This window comes from Vicia villosa, unplaced genomic scaffold, assembly GCF_029867415.1.
Source record: "Vicia villosa cultivar HV-30 ecotype Madison, WI unplaced genomic scaffold, Vvil1.0 ctg.000349F_1_1, whole genome shotgun sequence".
In the NCBI taxonomy this organism is placed as follows: domain Eukaryota; kingdom Viridiplantae; phylum Streptophyta; class Magnoliopsida; order Fabales; family Fabaceae; genus Vicia; species Vicia villosa.
The window spans coordinates 217,939-234,653 of NW_026705156.1; the positions used below are offsets into that span (position 1 = coordinate 217,939).

Genomic DNA, 16,715 nt, shown 5'->3' on the forward strand with positions numbered 1-16,715 from the left:
TTTTATTCATAACACTAAAAATTCATTCAATTTAAATCAATATAATAATGTTAGTGTCACTCTTTTAACCAGTTCAAAATTATAAGCAATTTAAATTATTTAATTTAGTTGAAATTTATTCAATTTTATATTTTTTTTGTTCGGATAGATTGTTAAAATAATTTATTGTTAAATTGTTTAGGTCATTTTAATAAATTTTAAGATTTTTGGGCCAAATTTAAAATATGAAAAATAGGGACCAATTTACAATTTTTAAAAATTTCAAGAGACCAATTTGTAAAAATTGAAAATTATTAGAAATTTATTTTCCATTTTTGTAAAAAATTTAAGGATATTAAAATTTTCATAAAATATAAGGAACATCTTACAAAATTCGAAAAAAAATAATAATAAACAAATTTAGCAATTTCAAGTTCTTTATTTTTTGGTATATTTTAAATTTTTTAAATTTAACTTGAATAAAATATGAAGGGAAAGTTGGAGTAACTTTAGACAAAAATATGAATAAGAAAAAAAGAGAAATGATATTTATTTTGGAGAGAAAAGATGTGAGAGAAAGTAAATCACGAGAGAGATAAAGAGAAAGTTAGAGAAAGGTAGAGAATTGAAAGTTAGAAAATTTAATATCATTTTAACGGGTAAGGATTCTCTACTTTTATGGAGGGAAATGCAGGGGCGGAGCTACCTTAGGACAGGGGTGGCCATGACCACCCCAAAGTTTTGATAAATTTTTTTTTAAATAGGTGTAATTGACTTTTTTTTTCTACCAGACATTATATTAATTTAATTTAATGCAAATTAATTGCATATTTGATATCTTAGCTGAGTGGTAATTGCCATTTTAATCTTCCTTGGGTTCACGGAATCAACTCCCACTGACATGTATAATTTAGTTCATTTTCAAAAATTTTTTAAATATTTGGCAATTTCTCTTCATACTTTTTTATTTTATTTTTTTAATATTTGGCAATTTCTCTTCAAACTTCTTTACATCTAATCTAATAATTAGAATTCTTCTTTATATCTAATCTAATAATTAGAATTATTTTAACGGATGCACATTCATTCATCATTCAATTAATTTCAATTTTAATTATACAAAAACTATTTTTTAAAAATTTCTCAAAAATAACTTTTGACTATAATTTTTTTAAACTCTCATACATGTAAATTATTTAGTTATTAGTTTTTTCTCTTTTTTATACACACAAATTGTTTGATTGTTATATTTTTCACACTAACTGCTTTCAACCTGGTATACCGTTTAAAATCAAAGAATAAATAATACATGAAAAGGAAAATTTTACAACATAAAGAGTACCATCCTTAAATCAAAATATTGCAATATAAAAAATAATACCGCGTTGACAATGATTCGGTGACTTTCCAAAATATATCAATAAGCTCTGTATCATAATTTGACATATTATTTCACACAAAAAGTTTTAAACATACCTTTTAAAAATTTATTTTTTACTTACAAGAAAATAAAATGAGAATAAGATTTGTAATACAAATTATCATTATTTTTGTTAATTTGCTATGCTTTAGAATATATTGGAATAGAGTAAAAAAGAAGGCAAAAGGAAGAAAGGGCAAGAGCACTCTTGCTTGTCGCAGTTTTTATTTTATATTGTTTTTAATATTGGCCCCCTCAACATTTTCGTCCTAGCTCCGCTACTGGGGTCGAAATGTAGAGTAACTTTAGGCAAAAATATGAATAAGATAAAAGAGAGATGATATTTATTTTGGAGGGAAAAAGATGTGAGAGAAAGTAAATCATGAGAGAGATAGAGAGAAAGGTAGAGAATTGAAGAATTTAATCTCATTTTAACGGGTAAAAGTTCTCTACCTTTATGGAAGGAAATGTATAGTAACTTTAGGCAAAAATATGAATAAGATAAGAAAGATGATATTTATTTTGGAGGGAAAAAGATGTGAGAAAAAGTAAATCATGAGAGAGATTTGGAGAAAGGTAGAGAATTGAAAGTTAGAGAATTTAATCTCATTTTAACGAGTAAGGATTCTCTATTTTTATAGAGGAAAATGTAACTTTAAGAAAAAATATGAATAAAACAAAAAGAGATGATATTTATTTTGGAGGAAAAAAGATTTGAGAGAAAGTAAATCATGAGAGAGATAAAGAGAAAGGTAAAAAAACTGAAAGTTAGAGAATTCAATCTCATTTTAAGGTAGAGTAACTTTAGAAAAAAATATGAATAAAACAAAAGAGAGATGATATTTATTTTGGAGGAAAAAAAATGTGAGAGAAAATAAATTATGAGAGAGATAGAGAGAAAGTTAGAAAAAGGTAGAAAGTTGAAAGTTAGAGAATCTAATCCCAATAAAGAGATATAATATTTATTTTAGAAGAAAAAAAATGTGAAAGAAAATAAATCATGAGAGAGGTAGAGAGAAAATTAGAAAAATGTAGAGAACTGAAGTTAGAGAATTCAAACTTATTTTAACAATTCTCTATATTTGTTATCCAAACAATAGATTTTGATCCAATCACTTTAAATAGATAGTTTTTATTGCAAACAAAAAATATATTTTTTTCATTAAAATGTTTCATTCAAACACTCTTTAAAAATATTTAGGTATATTTTATTGCAAATAAGACAAACTTTATCAATTGTAAATTGTAAACATATTAGAATATTAGGTTTTTAATATTTTGAATGAATTTATCCTTACAAAATCAATATGATAATGTTAGTCACTCTTTTAAACATGGTTTTTTTTCCATGGTGTAATTTGAGTTTTTTTTTTCTTCTCTTTACATCAATAAAAAATTTAAATGGAAGAAATTATTTAGGTTGGCACAATCATAACACGTGATGTTACACACAACTAATTATGTTTTTTATCAATTAAAAATTAAAATAAAATTGTTTCTCTACTCCATTATCTTAACCATCTCATAATTTCAATTAAATACGAAATTAAATTTTAAATAAATTTAAATTTTCTCTCTCCTTATTGGTTGTTTTTAAAAATATGGATTTATGTTTGTTTTCATGCAAGTATTTCTTTAAAAAAGATAGTTTATTTTTTACACAATTTAAATTGATAGTTATTATTATATCATTTTAATAGAAATACTTTTTGTGGTTACTAGTCAAAATGAATGATTAAAATTTTCTGAAAGTCATTACTCCCTCCATTTCACAATATATGTTTTTTTTTATTTGTTTCAAATTATTTGTCTTTTTAAAATACCAATGTAATTTTTATTATTTCTTTCTACTAACCTGTTGTTATTTATTACAGTATTATTTTAATCATGTAACTATTTCACTATCTATTTTGAATAAGAGTATTTAAGTAAATAAAATTTGTTTTATCATTTAAATCAACACAAATAATTATTATTTTAAAAAGTATGAAAATTTTAAAGAGAATATCTATATATTAAGTAGTATTTTGGTTTTATTTTCTCTCTTGCAACCCTCCATTGACATTCAAGTTTAACCTCGAGAATTACTGTGTTAATGCTTTTATTGAGAAGTCTAAAATAATTTAGTCGCGTCAAAAGTTTCCAATAATTTCCTTATCTTTGCCTTTTCTATATACCATTCTTGTCTCCAATAAGTTTATATGAATCGTTTATTCAAATAATTTGATTCCAAATGCTAAAGAGCTTAAAGAATAAATATGACCAGCAAATGAGCACAAGTTTTGTATTCATGCAAAAATAGAATTTATCATTTTCTTAGACCATCGTAAAAAATGCTAAACGAATCAAAATGAATGGTGGTCCCCGTCATACAACAAAGCTTAGTAGAGCATAAATTCTTGATAATAGGAAAGAAGCAAATCATAAAGTTGACATTGAAAGACTTCTCGAGACAAAATTCATTTGAACGGTCACATATGTGTCGATTGATTTTTATTAGTTTTTTATTATTAAGAAAAATAATTTTTCAAGAGTGAGTATAGATTTTAAGATTTAAATGGTGTAGCTCTTAAAGTTAAATATTCTATGTTGGGATGTTAAATATTCTATGTTGGGATAGTAAAAAATTCAGGACATTCGCAGATAAAATTACCAACGAGTACGGGGTGGATAGTTTAAAATAATTAGATATTTGACTACCGATAAGTTAATGGATAATATTTAGGCCCAACCACAATGCTTAATTAGTTGTGATTCAACCCAATGCAGAGTTCTCGATAAACTTTAACTTTCGAAGAGCCTACAAAACGTCAACTGAGATACTCATCAAATGATGATGTCATTGCCATGATATCTTCTTCTCAGTTGTAATCCATTAGAAGGTTCTAAACATGCGAGACTTCGGACGAACTTTCCATAGAAGGAATCAGCGTATACAATTAGAGCAGGACTCTTGGACCATATAACTAATGATTTAATAGCATGTGTCCCTCTTTTGATAGTTGCCTAAGGTGAAAGGTGAAAGGTCCATAAAACCCTAGAACCTAGTTATAAAATGCCGATAAAAACATCACAACAAGATACACACTTTCTAATCTAAAATACATCTTACCTCCAATGATAACTGACTTGAGTTGAGTGTCAAAATATTTCTAATATCACCTAATAAGTGTGCATTTTACCTATTTATCACTATTGATTTCACATATTTATTAGCTTACCTGCGCACCAAGTAAGATGGAAACCCCTTGATTTATGCATAAAAAGAAGAATAAACAGCAAACTGCTAACACAAGACGCACTTATTGTAATCAAATCAAAAGCATACAACTCATAACGCGCATATAGTTAACACACACGAAGCCGTGTAACGCACGAGTTGTGGTTTAACACAATGTAATGATACGTTAAGGTGTTACATAATGCGGAGCTACCAAAGAAACGAATTCAAAATAACAATACCAAAACAGCAAACATTCATTCAAACAAGTTAACCACAAAAACACAAAACCTACATTCTGTCATGATTTCAATGTTCAGCTTGGCTTCGTCATGACGAAAAAAATAAGCAGCACAATACAATCCCGATATGTTTACAATCATCACAAAAGCCATATAACATCAAAATATAGCACAACTAGCATAAAAAATAAACAAAACGCAATCGGTATTTAATTACGGTCCCAACAGCAGATAAGTAGTCAACACAAAAGAAAATTGGATCTGAATCGTTTACCTATAAGATGAGTTGCAAGTTGTTGTTGGAGCTGTTAAGGCGAATTGTGTTATTGATGAGCGGATGAGGTGTCAAATGTTGAAGACATTATTGTTGTTGCTGGAGAGTGGCGAAAGAGTGATGCTAAGCAATTTCGGATCCGCGAATTGTGAAGGTTGTTGGATGAAAACCGGTCTGTAATGGTGGAGTTTGCAAAGATCCATAAAGCATTTAATGTTGTTAGTTGATTCATCAAATATAACAAATGATATTATAGTAAATTTTACTTTGATTGTACATGAAATCAAGAACACTTAATTGATTTTCTTAATCAGTGTGAAAATACTTATTTTTTCTTATAGACTGAAGGGAGTATATGATAATGTAAAATTCAAGGAGTGATCCTTGAGACTGAAGTAGAGCTGATGGTTTTGGGTCGAACCCATTTAAATTTAGTGTTCTTTCATTTTCCTTATCGTTTATTTTATTGTTTTTTTTTTCGTTTTTAACTATCTTCATCTTATCCTTTCTTAAAATCAATCAAATTTCTTTAAAATTTTTGAAATTATTTTTTAACTCTCTTCATCTTATCCTTTCTTAAAATCGATCAAATTTCTTTAATGTTCTGAAGTAGACCTCATGGCTTTGTCGAGGAGATGTAGCTTCAGTTGTGATGCGAGCTTCATAACGACATGTTGGATCCGGCCTAAAGAGGTCTCCATTCATGGGCTATAGATCCATTGTTACCAATAGAAGGGCCCCAGGTACTTGTTTTGCATCCGATGTTAACTATGAACTCGTCGTATCTCGATGATATTAACTATGAACTCATCGTATTTTCAATGTCTCCACTCTCCACAGTGAGTACAATGTTGGCAACAGGAAGTAAATATGACGTTAGATAGGAAGATGTATCGTGAACCTTCGGTATTAACTTCAAGGAGATTTCCTTCGGTTTTTGGTGTAGACCTAGATCTGGATTTCCTTCGGCCTAAAGATTTCCTTTCTTTCATTGCTTTCTAGAGTTCTTGAGGGAATCAAAGATCTGAAATCCTATGAATCGAAGTTGAAATAATAATTGATTGAATCGATTACGAAAGATCTCTATGTTCTCTTCTAAACATTCTTGATTCGACGATTTGAGTAGGTTATGAAGTGGTAAATTTTCACAAACGACACCACTATTACATTCAGGAACCAAAAATAGATGTAGTAGGAGAATTGCTGATCTTGAATGAAGGTGCTGGTCTCTATCACGACAATGTAGGGTGGACTTGCATGGTTAGCACTCTAACGCCCAAGTCAGTTCAAGATGCAAAATGAGTGTAGTGAAAGTGGAGATCAGAGAATGTAGCTTGCTCTTTGTGTGTGAATTGATTTTATTCCATTGGTCCTGGGGAGTGAATTTGAGATGAATTGAACTTTAATTATTTGGGCCTCTGATCGACGTAGAAAATTAACCAAATTATATATTGTATTAACCAAATTTTTACACCACTATTAACCAAAATTACTATGAAGCACAGACTCCGACACAGACACCGGGACACGACACGACATGGACACTCCGACACCGATAATGTTGAAAACTTAGGACACCGACACCGCTACATATAAGTTAATATTTGAGTTTCATTTATCCATATATTGATCAAAATTAATGTCTTTAATTCTTTATTGATAACATTGTTTCAATACATGTTTAATCCTTTTTAGATGTGCGTGAGATTTGTCCAAAAAAATATATAAATGTGTGTTGAGGCAAAGAAAAAAACAAATTTTTGTTTGAAACATTTGTCTGAGTTGTCGGACATATGTGGTATGAGTGTCGGGTGTCGGGCACTGATTAAAAGAGTGTTGAAGCAAAGAAAATAACCATTTTTTAGGGGACACTTGTCTGACTTTTCCAACACGTGTCGTACGGGTGTCATACAAGTGTCGGACACCGACGCGTGTCGGACACCGCGACACGCCTACTCTTAAAGGTGGCTTGCTTCATAGCAAAATTATTTTGGAGGGAGAAAATTAACCAAATTATATATTATATTAACCTAAATTATTTTGGTGTCAAAATAACATTTTGAATTTTAGAAAAAGTGGTTGATTGGGTTTGCTAAAATTAATGATTGAAAAAAGGGGACAATGGACAACAATTAACCTTGCATTGAAGATGTGTAAAAAAAAAAATCCCACATCATACTCTTATATTATAGATCATCGGAGTATAAAATAAAAAATCATCTTATTTAACACACTTAGACCATCTCCAATGGTAGTTTTTTCTATTGAGTTCTCCACATATACCATTAATTTAATAATTAAATATTTAAAAAATTTACCATGTCATAGTAGAGTTGCATTGCAATGCAACAACTAAAAGATTGTAGTACCTAATCAAATCAAGTTATGAGGTAAAGTTGTGGGACCCATATCAGATTTTTATTAAAGTTAAAATTAAATAAATTTTTTTAATATGATGTGGCTTAATGGGTCCCATAAAAAACTCAAATGTAAGTTGTACCATTGGAGATGCTCTCATTATGTGTTTATCTAACCTCTGATTTGATGTACTGCACTGGTTTACTGTATTTGCATAATTTAATTGCTTTGGACAAAGTTGAATAATGCTCTATAAGAGGAACATATTATATTATGCGGGTCCAGTTATCCTGTAATCCTTAGCAGGGCCGACTTTAGGTTAGTAGTATGCTAACTTGTAGTCTGCTTAAGAAGGTCAAGGTGTGATGATGTAAAGACTATGTATTGTTTTGGTCTAGCTTTCAAGCAAATGACAAAGTGAACCCTCTACAACCCTTCATAGAAGGTGAGTAGTTATTACTTATTCCCACTATGATGAAAAACAAAAAAGAACAGGTGTAAAGTCCCTTTAAAGTGATGTCTTGATATTTCTGGAAGCATATATTCATATTATATAGTACTAGTGTATTGCTAGTTGCCTATAAAAGGAAAATCCAAGATCACAACAAATTCACCATTCAAACAGCTATCATCAAAACTTGTGTGAATTGATACTTTCCCTTCCTCCAACAAGATGCAAAGCCGGAACATCAATGGATACCCACAACAGCAATACTATGATGATGATAGCAGATGGATGGAAACTAAGACTCAACAGCTACAGAGCCAGGGTTATCCACAGACACAGCAATATCCAGGCATGAAACCTGGTTATGGCAATGACTCTGATTACTCGATGCCAAAACATCATGGCCTTGACTCTAACAACAAAATGTATTACCAGGACAGCAAGCCTCATGGCCTTGATATGTATCCTCATCAGGACAGCAAGCCTCATGGCCTTGATATGTATCATCATCAGGACAGCAAGCCTCATGGCCTTGACTCTAACCATGATGTGTATCATCGCCAGGATAAGGTGCCTCACGGACTGGGAAATGGTTATGGCTATGATAACAACCATGGTCATGGCAATGGCAATGGCCAGATATTCCCTTTTGGTGCTACCGCTAATCACTCACCTCAGCATGGTAATGGTGTAAGGCCATTCAATCACGGTGGTCGTGGCCAAAATGACTATGTGTCGGAGAATGAGTATGAAGTTTACAAGGAGGAGCGTGTTGGTTCTGGCGCGATGAAGAGGGATGAAATGAGATATGATGAGAGGCGTGGAACATATGGAGATGTTCGTCCGGCCAGTCCATATGGATACAATAATAACAGGAATAATCCTCTTGCTCATGGAGCAAACAAAGCCAATTGGACACTGAAAGGAGTCTAATATGCTTGGTTACTGCTATTACTACCTCTTGATCCAGTACTAATAAAATGTGTGCTTTGTTTTCTGTTTTTTGTTGTAATAAGTTGCCTTGATTATGCATGGCGCTTCATATATATGATCAATGTTATCTGTAACTCATTATGAGGTTATAATAAGATATATGTGGACTTATATACTAGAAACTAGATGGTGTTTAATTATTTGCTTGCTTCAAATCGAACTCTTCGGCTCAATATATATAGAAAGTTAGTTGAACATGTTTCACAACAACTGAAACTAATGTATACTGTCCTTCTGAGTTGTTATGGAGCTTCAAGCCTTCTGTATGTTTTCTGCTTTTTATTTGCATCACTTTGGTGTAATAATGCTAGTGATGCCTTCATAAGTCTGCTGTTGAAAAATCATCTTACCAAACTGCATTATTCACTTAACCGTCATTCGTACATTACAATCTGATTTTTGTAAGAGTTACATTAGCCTAAACACGATCACTTATTGCTTATATTCACGCATCATGTTCAAATATCCAATAGTCTTGAACACAAGAGTGTACTGGAAAAAAAACCTTAGTTTCACATATTGTTAAAATAGGGCTCGAGAGAGGCATATCTCATTTTACAAACAGGTTTCTAAGAATAAGTTAAACAAAATATAAGAACATAATATGGTATAAGAATTAAGAATCAAGGAGTAGTTTAATTTCAAATCAACAGCTCAGCTAAAATCGTGTGAAAATGCTACAGCAGCAAATCTGAGTCTTTCACACATACCATGGTTTTAAATTGCAGCTGCAATATTGCTGATGCGGTAGTCTCGACAATTGCATCAGACTGTAATTGCGGTGTGACTTGAAATCTCGGATCCTTCTACCTTAAGAAGCGTATCAAATAACTTCGCCCGGATTTCTTCAAGTATTTTCGTCAAAACTCAAATATTAGAATCTCAAAACTTAATTTATTTCTGAAAAATCTTAATATCAAGTGATTTTAATGGTATATTTCAAACTCTTCTCAATCAAAATTCGCACTGCAACGGCCGCAATACGTATCGCAGCAATTGCAATAACTGCAATCACAACACCCGCATCAACGATCAAACCGCAATTTAAAACTAAGGAAATGATTAATAGTATAACAACTTTTCTGCCCAACATAACCACAATGAATCACATATTACCATTTCATTTAATCAATTTAGTCCTGTACTCAAAAGTTTCAGATTCATTTTCTTATCTTTTCCTTTCCTTTATATATACCATTCTTGTCTCCAATAAGTTCATATAAATCTTTGTGAAACAACTTGATTCCAAATGCTAAAGAGCTTAAAGACAAAATATGACCCACAACCACAAATGAGCACAAGTTTTGTATTCTCAGCAAAAACAAAATTAATCATTATCATAGACCATCACCAAAAATGCTACACGAATAAAACTGAATGATGGTGGTGGTCTAGGATTCGTTTTCAAGACCATAACTCCGAATCTTCTCTTGATTAAATCATCTTAATATTTATAGTGAAGTATCAGATCCGCCACCATATAATTACTGAATATATAAGTTGAAAATAAACCACACGGAACAAATATCCACCAAAGAAAAAGGATAAAATAATGATAACGAATAATCATCAATCACTCAAGTAAGAATAAAACTGAATAAATACAAGATGAAGAGTTAGTATGCAGTAACACAAACACAGCCTCAATCAACCACTAGCAAATGGAAAACGAAAACATTGTATACCGAGGATGGTGTCCTTCAAACTCTTACAATTACGAAGTCCATGAAGTAACCGAGCCTATGCTTCGCAAGCGCAATGATCGCCCAAGATATCATAAGAAAGGTCATGTGGCATTCAAAACCGTGCTAGAGGAGCCTATAACGCCAGTAGTAGAAGAAGAACAACAACAAGTTGTGGCAGAAACTGAGAATAATATTGAGCGTGTGAATTCATTTCAGAGTATTGATAATAAAGCTGATGCGTTTATTAGGATGGAGCACAGGAGGCTTGAATTGGCCAGACTCAGGTCTTTGGGCGTTGCCTGATTGATACCTTCTATTTGTAGCTACTAGCTAGGTGTTAGCTACAACATACAAGGTCATGTCGAGGTTTATCATTTATACGCATAAGAAAAATATGAAATAATTTCAACCTTATGTATTCCTATGAAATAACCTTATGAAATAATACATCAAGTTCTTACTTTTGTATTATGTGTTGAATAACTTGTTATAACTAGCATTCGCACGAGTTCTCGGGGCGCGCATTTATTTCAGATATACATTTTTTAAATAGAAAAAATGTTTGATATCTATAAAAAAAAAAGGCAAAATACTCTTTTTAGTCCCGTAAGTTAACCTCGGGGTTCATTTTGGTCCCTTAACTTCAAAAGGTTTCAAATTGGTCCCTTAACTCTTCAAAAGGTGTCATTTTAGTCCTTTTTGTCATATTAGCGACGGAAAAACTCAAAAATCGGTCGCTAAATCCGTCGCTAGTATGCCAAAAAGGACTAAAATGACACCTTTTGAAGAGTTGAGGGACCAATATGAAACTTTTTGAAGTTAAGGGACCAAAATGAACCCCGAGGTTAACATACGGGACCAAAAAGGGTATTTTGCCAAAAAAAAATTATTAAATGTATAAAAAAATGTTTGGTACCCGTGAAAAAATAATAATTAAATGTATAGAAAAATGTTTGGTACCCGTGAACAATAATAGTTAAATATATAGAAAAATGTCAGATATCCGTGAAAAAAATAATTGAATATATAGAAAAATATTTAATACCCGTGGTAAAATAATAATTAAATATTTTAAAAAATAACTTTATGTTCTCATTAATGTTCAATATTTTGATCTGTAATTTGACAAATCCGTTAAATTCAATATTTTGAACCATCACTTTATGTTCAGTTATAATTATTTTAATTTGGTGTTAGATAAAAATAAAAATTATCATCTTAGTAAAATACTATTTTCAACATCGAAATCATCATTTTTAAATATGTGTAATTATAGGTAAACAAATTATTATTTCATATTCTCTTCAAGATAATAATTTTTGTCAAATATCTCATTTTTGTTTATCAACGAATTAAAATATATACAGACAAGCACTATGGAATTTTCTTTCTAAATCAATGAGAATTATGTTTAATTCCCTCCATATCTTTCTTTCAGAACATACTACCTTTTATGCTTTTAAGATTCATTGATTTAAGACTATAAACAACAACGCTAACGACCTAAAAATATAGTAAGAATACCATATCTTATAATCTAAATAAGAAAAGCAAAATATTTTTTTCAAAGTAGTTATTATATTTAAAAGATATTTTAAAACTAAAAAAAACAGCCTTAATCACACTGCACAAGATTTCTAATATATTTCGGTCCGGCTCTCGGGATAGCAAATACCCAGACCGAACCGGACTAAAAACAGCCTTAATCACACTGCACAAGATTTCTAATATATTTAGTTTAATGTACCAACACACTATATTTAGTACACTATGAAAAGACTATTGATATAGTGAAAATGAAAGAAAAAAATACATACGCAAGAGACAGTATGAACTTGCAAGAGACACCGTAGATTTGACTTGTACGAGTATAATCTATCATATATTATATTAAATAATTTTTATAATATGAAATGATAAAATATTATATATATATATATATATATATATATATATATATATATATATATATATATATATATATATATATATATATATATATATATATATATATATATATATATATATATATAATATTTTAAGTTAAGAGGATACAATACAATAATAAACTATTATATTACTCACTCCAATTATTCTTATTATGACTTTATTAGGGAACCTTTGCGGTTCTTGTCATAATATTAATTGGTATGTAATTTCTTTGTTTTTTCTTTGTCGGCCTTGTGCCGCTCTTTTGTAAACAAGTTTGAGAACTCTTAGTTCTCCGTTTAATATTATCTTGTTTACTAAAAAAAATAGTATATATACTATTTTAACATGATATGATGACATCCAGTAGAATTCATATTTCTTATTAATAACATATTTTAACAACGATCAATTTTGACTTGTTTTATTATAACGATGATGACAATAATATTAATAATGATTATAATAATAATAATAATGATAAAGGACATTAAATTAAAATAAATAATAGAATTTTTTTCAATCTCAATATTTAAAAAAATTACAAAAATAGTCACATTATTTCATAACTATAAAATTTAAAAAATATATAACAAATTCCAAAAAATAAGAGAGAACAACTAATAAAAATAAAAAGAAGTGAAAATAATGTTAAGGGATTGTCCATGTTATTTAACCTTTTTTCGTTTTCTTATCAGTAACCTGAAAAAACAAAACAAATAAAAAAGATGTTAAAAAGATTTAAAAAAAAAAAGTGGCATGAATATCAAAAATAGAAATAGAAGATCTATAATTTATGGAAGAAATAGATAAGAGATTTCCTTTTGATATTATCATTAATGCTGATATTTCCTACCACTACATAAACATCATTATCATTGTCATTTTGGTGTGACCTTTTTTGACTTGAATGTGAACCTGCACACATATTTCAATCCCTTTTCAAATTGATACATAGATTATTTAAAACAAAATAAATAATTATTATTCACTCTAAATAAAACATAAATAAAGGATCAGGAACAAATAACAATCAATCTTAAAATAGAAACAAAATTGCACATAATTTTTTTTAAAACAATATAAACACAATAAAGAATATTGATCAGACTTCATTTTCAACAAAAATAATCAAATAAAGAGATCTGCAGAATATTTTTTCCTAAGATTCTGATCCTCAAATATGTAAAACACAAAACCAACAAAAAAAGTAGAATAAAAAGAAGTATAAAAAATTACATCAAGGAGATGGAATAGAATATCCAGATCCAAAATGTAATCAGCTATTTTTTAAGATCTGAGTCAAAAAAATATAAGACAAACAAAAACATGAGTTTCAATCTATGATACACCAAATAACTTTTAAATTTGGAAAACAAGGAAGTTATATGTTCGGAAGCAAATGTGATAAATTTAAAAAGCATGATTCTGCCAAAAGTTTAAATATGTTTCTTTTACGTAAAGCACCAATATATTTATAAGTAACTTAGACCATCATGAATATTATAGTCCAGGTCCACGTGGTAGGTATACATGATATCAATGATCTCAGTCTATTCAGTTGCAGTCATGTGGAATGCACGAGATATCTTAAATGTAATTTAGTGAGTTATATCAGGTGCTCGATCAGCACATGGACTACGTCATCAAGTTATGAGACTTCCTTAAATATAAGCCAGGTGCCCGGCACGTTGTAACCTTTTATAATCTCAATGAAGAGGGAGTTTCGTGAAGATTTTTTTCTTTGTTGATCTCCATAGCTCGTGCATTTTACATAAATAGTAATGTAAATTTAATCAAGAGGCATAGTCGCTGCTTATTGGTCTTGGTGAGGTAGGTGTTGGTTGGCTTTAGCTTCGTCATGAGTCTTTCTCTACAGATGTCAGTTCAGAATAATTTGTTTTAACTACTAGAGACTTAATTGTCATGTCACTTAACTTTACTACGAGAGAGGCTACATTAATCTCATTGCCTCTTTTATCATTCTTTTGGTCACATTACAGATTCTTGTATATCCTTTTTCCCCATACAAGTCAGCGCATATTTTCACTGGCTGGTCGTGGATGTTGTGAAACTTTAGCTTGAGATGGAACGGAGAAGTCACCGCATCTAGAGTTGCTGCGAAAGGCATGCCTAAAATACAATTGTAGACACTTTTGCAAGAAACCACTAGGAATTACAAGTTCATTGTCCTGGTATCTCTTCCTTATCCTAGGTTTACCATAAGCTCAAATTATCACTAGGAACAACTTACTATGTCATTGAAAACTTGCAAGTCGGATCCTTCAAATGGTCACTACTTTTCCCTCTTCAGTATTAGGTTTTCAAAGAACTTTGCATACATAATGTCGCAATAGCTTGCCCCGTCAATGAGAATCTTGGAGATGTCAAAACTGACAATGATTGTTGTGATAACCATAAGAAAGATCTTGCTTGGGATCCCGACAACTTTTTTACTATCCCAGAATCCAAAGGATAGGTCTTTTTGGTTCCCCGGTCAACATCTTCCTCTCTTCTTTGCTTGTGGTCATGAGCTCGACTATTATCCTTTTGATCATCCCCTTAAAGGGATTATTTTTCCTTGGAAGAATGCAAGTAATAGATACAATAAACTGGTTCTTTCCCTTCTGACCTTCCTCATCTTCACTATTGTTGTCTTTTACCCCATTTTCTCACAGTGACAGCTTCAATAGCTATCTTGGGGAATGAGTTTTCTCTTCAAAGAGAATGTTTCTTCTTTGTTGAATTTTCTCGTATCCTATGTCTTCTCCTATTGTATCGGCGTCCCTTTCGGTCACCATTCTTGGTGTACTCGTTCGATCATTCTTTCTTGATCGTCTTTTCTATCACATCCTTTAGATGGATGCATTCATGTGTGTTGTAACCGTGAATCTTGTGAAAATTAAACGATAATATTTGGATTTATTTATCCTAGATGATTCTCTGACCTATTAGGGGCTTATGATATCGAATTCCTTGAACTCAGTATTAATTTGCACATTGTTTCTAGAATTTCTCCCTTGAAGTGTTCATAAGAATGTAGGTGTTGAACTTGGATTGGGGTATGCGGTCCCCATCTTATCTACACCTAACATTATCTCTTTTTTGTGCTTGGCCATGCCTAAAGTTCTATACTTCTCGGTCTGTATCTCCCGCTTCATCGAGGAGATCCTTTTTATATTCGATATAGGGTTGAGCTGTATTTAACAAATCACTTAGATTACAAGCTCCCTCGAATCCAACTTTTTTCCAAAACATGCACTCTATCTCAAACCCATCTTAAACATTCAGTGTTTTAGTTTGTCATATATGCCCCCCCCCATTCGCTTCTCCTTCCGCTTTTGGGAAGTAGTCAATGAAAATATGCAAGGTATCCTTCTTTCCTTGAGTATCCCCATAAAGCACGTTCATAGTTACGGATTGCCTCTTTCGAGCATTAAATTGGGTAGTTGTTAGAATCCAAAATGTGGATAATTGTTGATAACTTTTGTGGTATTTTGATAACTTTTCTCAATTCTTTTCCATTTAATTATGGTTCGTAATCGTGTAAATAAATAAAGCCGAGTTTAGTAGTAAATATATTATTTATAAGCTTTTCTTATGTTTTTTGTAGGTTTTATGCATTTTGGGAAGTATTAGGAGGTACTGAGACATTTTGGAGCAAGTTTGGAGGCCAAGGGAAGAAGTTTTGTTCAGCAAGGGCCGCTCAGCGGCGTGTAAGCGCGCTTTCCAGAAGCGAGAGGAAAATTTTGTTCAGCAAGTTCCGCTAAGCGGCCTCCAGCGTGGAAGCAGATATTTTGTGAGGTCCGCTTAACGGCCGTCTGGGCGCTAAGCGGAGGTACTTTTTCAAGTGACTACTTTTAGGCACTTAGAGATATTTTGGGAGAATCTTATCTTGTTCTTTCCATTCTTACCAACCACACACTCTAGGGCAAGAGAAGAGGAGAGAAAAACTCTTAAGTATTCAAGATTTCTCAAGCATATTTCTTCATCATCTTTGGATTTCTATGCTAGGAGATCTTGTGTTGATGTTTGTTGTTGAAGCTATGGATAGCTAAACTTCACATGTGTCAAGATTAGAGGTAGTTAGCTTGTATAGTATGTATTTGGCTTGATCTTTTGTATATGAACCTTGTTGATGATTAATATATGGTGAATATCTTTGTA

At 31.1% G+C, this 16,715-nt stretch overlaps 2 protein-coding genes across 2 annotated transcripts; both read left to right on the plus strand.

The window, feature by feature from the left end:
- Positions 1–8,088: 8,088 nt before the first annotated feature.
- Positions 8,089–9,056, plus strand: LOC131627100 (uncharacterized). Its single transcript, XM_058897928.1, has one exon. The coding sequence runs from the start codon at positions 8,167–8,169 to the stop codon at positions 8,872–8,874; it is 708 nt and encodes a 235-aa protein (XP_058753911.1). The 5' UTR covers positions 8,089–8,166; the 3' UTR covers positions 8,875–9,056.
- Positions 9,057–10,536: 1,480 nt separating this feature from the next.
- Positions 10,537–11,079, plus strand: LOC131627101 (uncharacterized). Its single transcript, XM_058897929.1, has one exon. The coding sequence runs from the start codon at positions 10,596–10,598 to the stop codon at positions 10,920–10,922; it is 327 nt and encodes a 108-aa protein (XP_058753912.1). The 5' UTR covers positions 10,537–10,595; the 3' UTR covers positions 10,923–11,079.
- The last annotated feature ends 5,636 nt before the right edge of the window (positions 11,080–16,715 follow it).

What these genes read in the sequence shown, in the direction of transcription:
- LOC131627101 (XM_058897929.1), top strand. Translation starts at nt 10,596, where the DNA reads ATGGAAAACGAAAACATTGTATACCGAGGATGGTGTCCTTCAAACTCT.
- LOC131627100 (XM_058897928.1), top strand. Translation starts at nt 8,167, where the DNA reads ATGCAAAGCCGGAACATCAATGGATACCCACAACAGCAATACTATGAT.